Source organism: Sphaeramia orbicularis, chromosome 12 (genome assembly GCF_902148855.1).
Source record: "Sphaeramia orbicularis chromosome 12, fSphaOr1.1, whole genome shotgun sequence".
Lineage (NCBI taxonomy): Eukaryota > Metazoa > Chordata > Actinopteri > Kurtiformes > Apogonidae > Sphaeramia > Sphaeramia orbicularis.
The window spans coordinates 57,610,604-57,622,732 of NC_043968.1; the positions used below are offsets into that span (position 1 = coordinate 57,610,604).

The following is a 12,129-nucleotide window of genomic DNA, read 5'->3' on the forward strand; positions in this document are numbered from 1 at the left end:
CACACATACATATATACATACATACATACATAATCACACATACATACTTACCTACATACATACATACACACACACACACACACACACACACACACACACACACACACACACACATACATACACACACACATACATATATACATACACACATACATACTTACATATATACACATACACACACATACATACACACACACACACACACACACACACTCACACACACACACACACACACACACACACACACACACACACACACACACACACACACATACATACAAACATAAAACTAAATGAATACATTTTTGAAGGTAGCACCAAATGAACCCAAGTCTCAAAAGGTTTATAGTGTAAGATGAAGATGCTGTTCAGTCTAGTCTGTTCAGGTCGTTTGGTTGCTCTTGGCAACCGGTTCTCATCTCTCAGAAGAGGTGGAGCTCATTTTGCAGCTTTTGTATGTTTTCATTGCTGAGGTTATTCTGTAAAGCTGGAGTCTGATGGGAATGCTTAGAGCAGTACCTATGCAGAGCTGCTTGGTGTTTTTATTTTAAGCCTCAAACTTTGTAAAGTAGTGTTGAACCGGCCGTGGGAGCATCACAAACACGCTCTGCTGTGAAGTGCTGCTGCTGCTGCTGCTGGTGCTTTGAAGTTTACAGCTGCTCGGATGCGGGGACGCACCGGTGGCGGATGAAACGCACCAAGGAGCGGTCCGAGGGCTGTGCACGATCTGGAATCTGGAGGAAAACAGCGAGCAATTCACTGTATGAGCAAGTTGATAGGCGCAAATAACGGAACACCCCCCCCCCCTCCCCCCCAGAGGAATATTCTGCACATGTGGACTCATCCCACCAGCCTCCATCTGAGCTTCCACCTGGCATTCCTCTGTTGGATCTAAAAATACAAGCCTGAAAAACACATCTTTTGCTTTCCTTTCTCTTTTTTTTTTCTTTTAAATTCTCTGCCTTTGTGTCGTGCTGCGGCAGACATGGAGGACCAGGGCCGGATGATGCAGGCTCTGAGCGCCGTGACTCTGGCCGGACACTCGGCGCACACCGGAGCAGTGGGTCTGCCGCTGCCCCACATCCACGACGGGGCCGACGGGGACGGAAGGAAGCAGGACATCGGGAGTATTCTGCATCAGATCATGACCATCACCGACCAGAGTCTGGATGAAGCGCAGGCAAAGTTCGTCTTGATTTTTCCTATTTTCATTATTACGCATTAATGCAAGTATTTACCACTGGAAACATTTCTTTAAATAAGGCATCAAGATAACTTTAACCCATATAGACTCTCTGTTACTTTTGTAGCAGTTCCAAAATGAATTTTTTCTCTCTGTTTAACCTTTCTTGAGTAATTTATCATTATTTATTCTAATATTATCCACTGTATTTTGCGTTTTCTCAGTGAAAATCAGACAGTATCAAACAGTATTTTAACCCTTTCATGCATACTGGTCACTATAGTGGACAGTTATTCTCCAGCTGTTCTCTTTTATATTCACGGATTTTGTTGTTTTAGTTCCATATCAGCCAACACAGTGAACACTCATGCATCATCCCATACGCTGACATTCATACTAGTACTGGAACTATGCTGTTCTTGATAAACCTGATCTGCAGTAACATGTTTTAGTGTAAATCAATTGCTAATTGTTATTAGAATGTAATTAACAGGTTTTTTTTTTTTTTTAAACAAAAAGTTTTGGGTTTTTTTTGCATATTATCTCCATAAAGTGAATGATAAGTGTTTGTATTGCATAGTTTTCCATATCACTTTCTGATATTAGTTTTTAATTCATGTTTCTTTGCTTCAAAAATTTAACGCATGGTGTCCGGCTAAGTGGACATTTTTGTAACATCTTAAAAAAAAAAAACAAACTTGATTGCATTGTTTTTTTCATGCCTATAGAGGAATAAAAACACTCAGGAAAAATATCCTGGCCAAGGTTCTCATAATTCATGCATGAAAGGGTTAAGGTGGTCTTAACTAATTTATTTATTGTCCCTTGTACTATATCATTATATCATGTTTTTAAGTTTTTATCATGCTTTTAACAGCTTTTATATTGGCATTGTTAGTGATATCTGATGACTTTTATTTACTTTAGTCTGTCTTTTTAAAATCTATTTATTTGTAGTCTGTTTTAACAAACTGAGATTATAGTTGAGGATTATTATGTCAGACATGGAGAAAACTGACTTTATCAGTAAAATATATCATTAACTGAGCATAAACCCAGTGTTTCCATCCACTGTCATTGATCCAACTCCATGGGTTTTACTGGTGAATCAATGTTGTAGAAGATGACAGTGTTTCATGTTCACTATAGAGCCTCTGAGCGTCCAAAAGGGTCATATCTGATGATGTTGAAAAGCTGAGACACTGCATTTTACCTGAATTATTTCAATGTATTGATAGGTTTAGTGGTTCAGAAGTCATTAAACACTTTAGATCAGTAGATGTTTTTGGTTGCCAAAATTATCTACTGGTCACATGAGAATGTTTCATATTAGACATGAAACTATAGGTTGGATTAAGATTTTATATGTGGAGAGACAGTTTGATTAAACCCAATGCTATAAACATAGTGAAGATGTAAACCAATGTAAATCAATAACAGTCTAATCTACTTATCTGAAATGCAATAATGGCAAGATTTCCCACTAAAACAGATTTATTGTTACTCAGAAATGAGCTTTTCTAGTTTCAAGTGTTCAGTAAACGAGTCTGGACTACAATGTATGGCTGCTATTTCTATATTGTCACAGCAAGAAGTGGAAAGAACTTTTAAAAATTCAAATTTAGGAAACATTGTTCATCTCATAATGGTTAATTCAGTTTGACAGTTTCCAGTCATAAAAATAAAAACAGAAATGCAATTCATAAGCCTTTCAAAATTCCTTTTAGAATCAATTTGAAATTATTTTTGCTAGTTTCCCTTTTTAATTATTAAATATTATTCCAGAAGTCAGTGAGAGACTCTGTATAGTTCAGGTTTGTTGGTGTCAGTCATTTCACCTCTATGTCTTTTATTAACGCAGTTTTCTGATCAACCTCAGTTATACCATCCCTTTCAGAACTGAATTAATCCTCTGTGCACTCTCAATATTTACTATACATTTAAATTTATAAGGCCATCAGACAAAATTTTCAGGTCAAACTGAGATTTCATCAGGGATCTATATGTGAATGTGTGTAGTGGAAATATTTCCTAACTTACACTTTGTTGTTTTTTGCCTTTTAATTTCTTGTTTGATGGATTATGGGTGAATAATTATCAGCTATTACACCTATAATTCATTTCGTCTGTGAACACCAGTTCACCTACTGAATAACTGCTAACATTATCATTTGATTTCCCAGTGTGTCCCTTGTGTTGGTTTCTTTGTGTTTTTTCTACTCACTGACAAGTGGTGGCAGTAATGAGCCAAGAAAAGTAGTAATATACTACAATTAGCAGTAAAGAAGGAGATGAAGGCCATCAGAATCAGAATCATTTTTATTTTCATGTAAGTAAACAGGGTTCTCATTACTAGGAATTTGCTTCAGTGGTTTGGTGCATACATAGAACATGGAGTAAGTAAATAAATAAATAAATAAATAAATAAATAAATAAATAAAACAAAATTTAAAAAAATAAAATGAAATGAACAAATAAACAAACAAGTACATAAACAATTCATGTTTAAACACTGCAAATAATTTATGGAAAGAGATTTCTATGGGAAAAAAAGGTCTAGGATCATCTCCAGTGTAAACACAATACATTTCCAACCACTTTTTACACAGCTTTTCTTGTTTTTGAAAGAAAACTCTGCATGTTTTCTCTAATCAGTCCCCTCAGTGTTGTAGAAATGGTTTCTTGTCTTGTCTTCTAAGTCATTTCTTAGTGAGTATTTTCTCTTTTGGCAGGAAACATGGCCTGAACTGTCACAGGATGAAGCCTGCGTTGTTCAGCGTTCTCTGTGAAATCAAGGAGAAAACAGGTAAGAGATTTATGGTCTCACAGTTTGTCCATTTATCACGAAATGTGTCCGACACTGCAGAATGATTCATACACAACTGCAGGCTATGAAGAACAGACCCTCTGAAGTTTTTATAGACCTGCATGTTTCATTCCATCTCACATATATTTGGGTCATAAAAACATTTACTTTATTTCACATTTGAGTTATTAGACAAAAATAAGGAGTTCATCTGAGAAGGTAGTTTTGTTATATATATAAACTGGTTAATAACTTACCTTTAACAATCATATGTATTATTTCCTAGCAGAGCTTAAGATGCTGAAAAAGGTAGAAGCAACTCAAATTTAACAGATGTTACATAATGAAAAAGTAATGACAAAAAGCGAAAATATGGGCTAATTCAAAGGCAGAGAATTACACATTTTAAGTTCAGAACTAGAGAACTCAGAGTGGGACAGTAGCTGAGTCCAGGGTGTTTACAGGGAGACACTCCAGTGTTTGCTGGGAGGATATCAGACCGAAGGAGCTACACTCATCATCTACTCGTCTGAGGCAGCAGGAATTGCTTATGAAGTGTTTGCCTGGTAACCATGTAAACAAATGGGGAAAAGTACTCAGGGAGAGAGTACACACATACACACACTGGCAACTTGCAGCACATTTGAGTGTAATGTTGACTGGAAATGTGAGGAGAAGCCATAAAGCTGCACAGTGTTTGTGTATTCACAGCATTTGCACAGTCTGTAATAAAAGCACTGGTCTCATTTGTGCTGAATACAAATGTCACATCAGGACTTCATTTAGGGTCTTGGTGGTTTTAACTGAGCTACTTTTTCTGGTGTAAGTAACAAAATGCTAATGTGATGGTTTTCAATTAGGCATTCAATTAAAAACATGCAAGATCCAGAAAACAACAAAATGAGTTAAATCTGCCGTGGAGTTTTGTGATCACCCATGTCATTCAGCAGGATTATGCAACTACTGCACACATTGTCCTCAAATTTAGCAAAAGGGAAAGACAAAGTAAAGTTTAATTCTAGGAGCATTTTCATAAAAAGAGGAAAATCCTGGAATTTTATAGCTTTTTCTAACAATTCAGAAATAGAGTGCTGGATTGAATTATGGAATTGTGTATGTGCTCTATTACCAAACACTCCTACCATAGATTGTATAAATCAGTGTTTTTCAACCTTGGGGTCGGGACCCCACGTGGGGTCACCTGGAATTCAAATGAGGTTGCCTGAAATTTCTGGTAATTGATAAAAATAAAAATGAAAAATTAGTAATAAAAAATGTATGGTGAGTTGAGAGAGACAATCACAATATTTAAAAGACATGACCAACTCTGACGCTGAAACTGAAGCACTGTGGTACTGTTTATTTTTCAAATGTTCATTGTGGTCAGTTTCAGATGCTGCAGCTCTTTCATAATTCATAGTTTGAGTTCTTGTTTGTTCAGTATTAATTGTCAGCCTTGTAAATCCAAGCTGGACTGACTGTACATATCCTGACCAAGGAAAATAAAATTCTCACTTTGTGTAGTAATCTACACCTGGCTTTTCTGCCTCTGTCCATAATAATATACATTATATAGACTAAATGTCATCTAAAATTAATGATTATTTGCAACGTAGTGTAGCAAACTATTACACGATCAAAAACAAATTAATTTTAGCACAAAAAATGTCTTTGTTTTGAATGTCTGGGGCTGCCAGAAATTTGTGATGTTAAAATGGGGTCACGAGCCAAAAAAGGTTGGGAACCACTGGTATAAATGAACATAGCCTCTATCATGTCCCTCACTGGTTCATAGACTTTGAGTTTGGTATTTCTCTCTGTTGCTATCTTACTTTTTGAAGCCAGGAGTTCAGTGAAATATGTCTACTATCATTGCATCAGAGCCGAGGTCCGATGTGTCCCAAAGGACCCAACTCCAGAAAAAATATAAACTAATCCTAACTGAATTAACATGTGATGTTTGTCAATTAAAAAGATCATGTAACATGTTTTGTGGTAATAACTAAGAAATGCTTAGTTTTGTGCTCAATAGACTTCTTCTCTTTTTGTATGTGATGCACCAAACCACCAACTCTAAAATGGCTGCTGTCTTGGCACATTTTAGCTTAATCTTCAAGATTAAGATGAGAAATTCTTAAAAAAGGTGAAACTAACTGTGAGTGTGATCCTGCTGAAGCTGCAGAGACAGTGATGATGACGAATAGTAAAAATAGTGTGTAGTTTTTATATTCATGTATTTTCACTGTCTGATACAACAGCATTTTTACTACAAACTTCAACTTTCTTGACTTGTAAAGTTACCTTTTAAATTAACAAATGATGCATAATTCAAATAGGATCAAGACATTACTTGTCTCTCACCACTGACTGTAATACATTTTTATCCCAAAATAAGGTCCCATGGGGCACAACAGGAAGGTGTAGAACTTCACCTCTTTATTATTAGCAGCTATGGTCAAAAATCACCACCACTTTGACCTTTGACCTCTGACCACTCAAATCTAATCAGTTCATCCTTGAGTCTATGTAAATGTTTGTGTCAAACTTTAAGAAACAGAGATATTGTAACATAACATTGGACTGACAGATAGATGGACACTTTGAAAACACTGTCACCGAAATTCATCCTCTAGTGAGCAATGATTTTTCCCTTATTAGAGGGTCCAAATAAAGCAAATGAGACCATACACCTCTGCTACAAAAACAGACTCACTTATTGTAGTATACTGACAGTCAATAGAAACTCTGAGGTAGAAATGTATGCATATTTCTACTTGTAGGGGGTTGTAATTATTCATTGTGGATTTATTGATGACTCAGTGCTCGGGTAGTTGAGATAATGATGAGTTGTCATGTTGTCACGGTTCATTGCACATGGGTTGGTCTCTTTGCAAAAGTGGACCAAATACACATTGAGCAATACTCAGTGGGTATCTGCACAATTTGAGGATTGGTTTTGAAGGCCTATATAAAGGCCCAAAAAAGGCCACCACTGTTAGTCCAGTGAACGGCATCATGCCACGTCTATCACGTGAACAACATCTCCGGGCACTGGGTATGGTGGAGGCCGGTTTGAGCTCCAGTGACATAGCCAGGCATATGTATGGGCTGTTCCCAACCCACAATCAGAAACCTGGTTGAACGCCACAACACCACAGGCTCTGTTGACCATAGACCGCGTCCAGGGTGAAAGAGAGTGACAACTCCCGACCAGGACCGCTACTGTTGTGACTCTGTGTTTGGCAGGTGCCATTTTCTTTTGTTAAGTTTTTTGTTTTGAAATTATTCTTGAAACTTTAGATTTTTGTTTCTGTATGCCAATATCCTAAACAAATGATTCATATGAAAAAATTCCAGTTTAGGGTTTCAAAATAAAAATTATGTCAAAAAATATGGTCTCAAAGTTTTCATTGACTGTGAGTGTATTTCTAGAGGTCTTTTTCTCAATGGAAGTCATTGTTAGCAGGAGGTTTTGGAGCCACCATCGAACGGCTGTCAGCGATATTAAACACTCCATGGACAGCAGTAGTGGACAGACTGACTGACATGCTTAAACCCACTGCTTGGAGAGCAAAAAATTAGCATTTTGCCAAACACATAATATTATAACTGCATTTCATATGTGTTTGATTCAGATGAATCAATGTGAACCTAGACTGTAATTAAAGGAAGTGAGGGCAACTGAAATCATTAAGTTGATTTAGCGGCTGATGCAGACTGAGGAGGTAAGCACTTCTGAGGCCTGCAGGGACGCTCAGTCTCAGGGCAATAAAACAGAGAGCTAATGAGGCAAATAAATCTGTCTACATGTTCATTTTATCAAATATATGCAAACAAATGTTCAAAAGCAGACTGGATATGTTTCAGCATGCCTCCAAGCTGACCTTCTCAGTTGGTGGTCAAGAGAACTGGGGACTGTTGGGTCAGAATCCTGTGAAAATTGTGGGTTTCCCATTAAAACCTCATGCAAATCACCTCCTTATTGGTTTGGAGTTGTTTTCTTATAATTGAGGAGGAAACCAAGCTGTGGATGTTTGTAAAGAGAGAGTTTTCTTTTGGGGAGGGTTTCTAAAAATCTCATCACCTCAACATAATCCTAATCAGCTTTGAAAAACCCGTCTTCTCCTTTAAAGAAAACATGGAATACCCATCGGCATTTTACCAAGTCATTATCATTTTTAAGACAAACAATTTGCTACAGCGTTTTATGTAATTAATACATACCAACAGCTTATAATTTGGGGTTGAAGTTGACTCTGTGTTGCAATCTGCCAAAAGGAAAGTGTAAAACTTAAAAGAGCTGTGTGAAATTTGTCCACAGCAGATCGAAAGGCTTCTAGCTGTGACTCAAGCTGCCGCAGGCATAAAAAAATAGCTGGAGGGCTTATTTTCATGTGAGGATATTTTTAGGGAACAACTAGTGCATCAGCCTAAAGCTAAATCCCTAATCCAATTCTGATGCATGCCAGAGAAACAGCCAGTCCTAGACCCAATGCAAGCACAGAGTCTCAACATCAGCATCTGCAAATGTTGAACCCAAGAGGAAGTCAATATATTTACTTGAATTTACCACAGTGTGTCTTTTTGTCCATTCATATAAATCCACATGTCACTCAGCTACTTGACCACCACCTGTCTCAGATTCCTTTGTCAACTACAGTTTGTAGTTGCAGCCAGGGCTGGTGTATCTTAAAATGTAGCTGTTCAATATGAATACAGCGCATACGTCAATTATATACAGGATTCACAAGCCCCATAAAGGATATTAACACTTCAGGTAGTGGATGTCAAAGTCAAGGGGCAATAACCACGGCATGAAACTGAAGCCAATGGAAAAATCTTAAAGTGTAATACCACTGATGACCACTAGAGGCTGATTCCACAAAAACAGGGCTCAGTTGACTCCCATGCAAATGTCAACTTCTCTTGAACCAACAATATTTTTTCCCAGATGTTTCATATTTATCTGGACTCTCTTATGAATCTACATCGGCTAAAATTTGCTTAGAGGTCTTATTTATGTCTTTGTGCAAAAGAAATCAATATAAGTGAATCCCCAAAGGAACTTTGTGTTGGTAAATGCAGTTATGCAAATTTACACGATTTCAGTTCTGTTGCAACATGTTGATGGTCATATGAACTATGTTTTCAGGTCAAAAATGTCCAATTTCATCACAATTAATGCTATATTTTCATGTCACAAATGGTCAAGTTATATTTGAACTGAATTTACCTGAAAAACAAATATTCTATTCTTTTAGATTCCCCAGTTTTTCTTACAAGATTATATACTACATATCACATGTTTTATTTTTACAGGTTGCAATATGGAGTATGGTGCTGATCCATCCTGCTTATGTTACGCACATACATACATTAAGAATGTCACACGTCACTTTTTAAATCAACAGTTTTCTAATAATAAGCACTTTTATAAAGAAATAACAATTCTATATTGTTATTTACTCTTTAGTATGATGATAAACTATACAATAAATAATTCTGATCCTAGTTTTTGCACAGGGATCATTTGTGGAAACGGTGACATGGCTGCCGAGCATCAGTATGATGGGATCCGTAACAACCATGTCACATCCGTCCACTGCCACATTTTGTGTTTTTGTGTCAGCTGTTATTGTTTTAGATCCACAATACTAACATTTATGAATAAGAGGATGATTAGCAATAGTAAGTATATAAGTTTATTACTAATAAAGTACTGGTACTGACCAGATCATCATGGGTAATGTCACGTCTGTCCACTGTCGCGTCCGTCCACCAGCAAAAGTTTTCACATACATGTGCTATTCAAAATCCAGTATTTCTGAAAATATAGCTCCCACTGTCAAATAATATCAGTAGTCTGTGCACAAATGTATTAGCATTATTTCAACACAGTTCTATGCATTTCTTACAACTTTTTTTTTTTTTTTACAAAAATGGCCACTCATTTGACTCCCTGAGTAAATTTTAGCCGACATGTATTGTTCCTGCATGTTTGGGTTTGAAGGGTGATATATGATGAAGATGCTTAAGGCGGGGTACCCACCTGAGGATTTTCTAAATCTGAAGAGATTTTTTTATCTGTTACAGACCCCACACATGAAGACAAAAAATTAGGCATTGGACGGTTTTGATCGTGTGTGATCATGTGTGGTGTGCTCCGATAATCTCATCACAGCACCCCACACACATAATGATTCTGTCCACCACTGATCTAGAATCTAGTCCTCCAAGCCAGAAATCTTGCGTGATCAAACGTGATCTAACAAAAATTAAGAAGAAACAATTCGTGGACTAAAATAATTTGCAGGACATTTAATGATGATGATCATCTACTTTAACCGTGGTTGATCCACATCTGGTTTTATTTTGAAGTGAGCTTCACATCTGTCTACATCTGCCCACAGATGTCCTTGAGCAGCACATATTAGAGATTTAATGATAGCGTGCGTTTTAGGCCTTAAAAGTGAGTCGTGTAGAAAATGTGTATAATAACAGGTTGGATCAGGTTGCAGGAGTAGTCGGCTTTCACCACACACATGAAGATTTTGCGTTGTAAATATTGAACAAGTTTAATATTTACGATTGTCATCCCTGACCCGTTTCAGAGCCAATTATCAGGACAAATTCACTCTTAACACACCTCAGACCACAGGATAATCTGATAGGATAAATTTATAAGACATAAAATAATCTGGCATTTGCCATCCTTGGTCGGGACCTAGGAAAATCGGGACAAAAACAGCCCGATTATCTTAAAGTGTGTACCCCGCTTAACTGTATCTTAATTTTTTTGGAGTTCTGGTTGATAATTAGGAATAGCAGCTGTTTTGTTGTATAACTTAATGTTAGTATTAGCTCACTGACAAATGTAAGGCTTCAAAACAATGTCAAATAGCAATTAGATTGAAGAAACACATCAAATAATTATTTCCCCTCACTTAAGGTTAAATGTCTTAAACAGAGAAACTAAGTCCAATGTGCATGTTAATAGGGTTCCTTTAAGAGAAAACATCTTTTAGTTTCTGTGTTTAACATCTGAGGTAACATTGGGTGCATCTATGTGAGGAGAGAGGTGGACGAAACGATTACCCATCATGTTTAGTGCCTAAAATACAAGTCTTTGGGGGCAGTGTTATGATCTGGGGTTTATTCAGTTGGTCAGGTCTAGGGTCAGCAACGTTATGTGTCCATAAAATCACGTCAGCTGAACCTGTATATACTGAATGAGCAGGTTTAGACTGGGTTAAGGTTAGACTGGATGTATTCAAAGATGATAACACCACGATTTATCAGGATTAAATTGTTAAAAAGTGGTTCAGGAGCATGAAACATTATTTACACATGGATTGACCACCCCAGAAACCAGAGGTGGAGAAAACTCTGATTCTCCATCATCAATACAAGATTTTGGCAAAAAATTAATGCAACTCTGTCAGGAAACATAAATGCAAATATTGTCACATTGCATATGCTTCACATCGTATAAACACTGAATGCATCCCATAATCTCAGATTAAAAACAGGTCAACATAATAGAGTGTGTGAGATTTCTTTCAGGCAGTGTATATTTACATGACACTGACATTAAAGCTCCCTTGATACTATTAACATTATTATCTGAAGATGAGTAATGGGTTTCTATATTTCATGTTGCTCTCAGTTGACAGAAACGTGGAATAAATATAAAATATGTTCTCTAGCACTAGTCCTACCATAGACTTCACTGTAGGCTTTTAGTTAATTTTCAGGAATTCTGTCTGTTCTCATCAGGTTATTTATAAAAGGGCTCATATAATAAAAGAGGAAAATCTGAACAATAGCAAAACACAAGTACAAGGTTAGAATTAAGTCTTTGGAGAATAAGGGCTAATATTAGGATGACATTTACTAAAAATGCCATAAAAAATACAAAGATAAATAAGGAAACACATGAGAATGTTGTGTACTGTTGGTTCTCACTTTGAGTGCAGTGAAAGTCTTCCTGCAGTTTGTGTGGGATGTCCTCTTGGAGGGGAAACCAAAAAAAAGAGGAATCTTCACACATCTAACATTCTCATACCTCAACTTATCAAATTGATGTTTGTCACAGGTTTTTTTTTTCTTTTCTTTTTTTTAAACTATGATATGAAGGTGT

At 36.7% G+C, this 12,129-nt stretch overlaps 1 protein-coding gene across 2 annotated transcripts in view; it reads left to right on the forward strand.

Annotated features, from left to right (window-relative positions):
* Positions 1-417: 417 nt before the first annotated feature.
* Positions 418-12,129, forward strand: part of LOC115430340 (pre-B-cell leukemia transcription factor 3-like) — a 57,103-nt gene continuing 45,391 nt past the window's right edge. The window contains exons 1-2 of one of the 2 annotated variants that reach the window (XM_030150299.1): positions 418-1,185; positions 3,916-3,989. In XM_030150299.1, coding sequence (XP_030006159.1) covers positions 986-1,185; positions 3,916-3,989 — 274 coding nt within the window. In that variant the 5' untranslated portion in view covers positions 418-985. The remainder of the gene's footprint in view (positions 1,186-3,915; positions 3,990-12,129) is intronic. The other variant, XM_030150300.1, reaches the window with a different exon arrangement.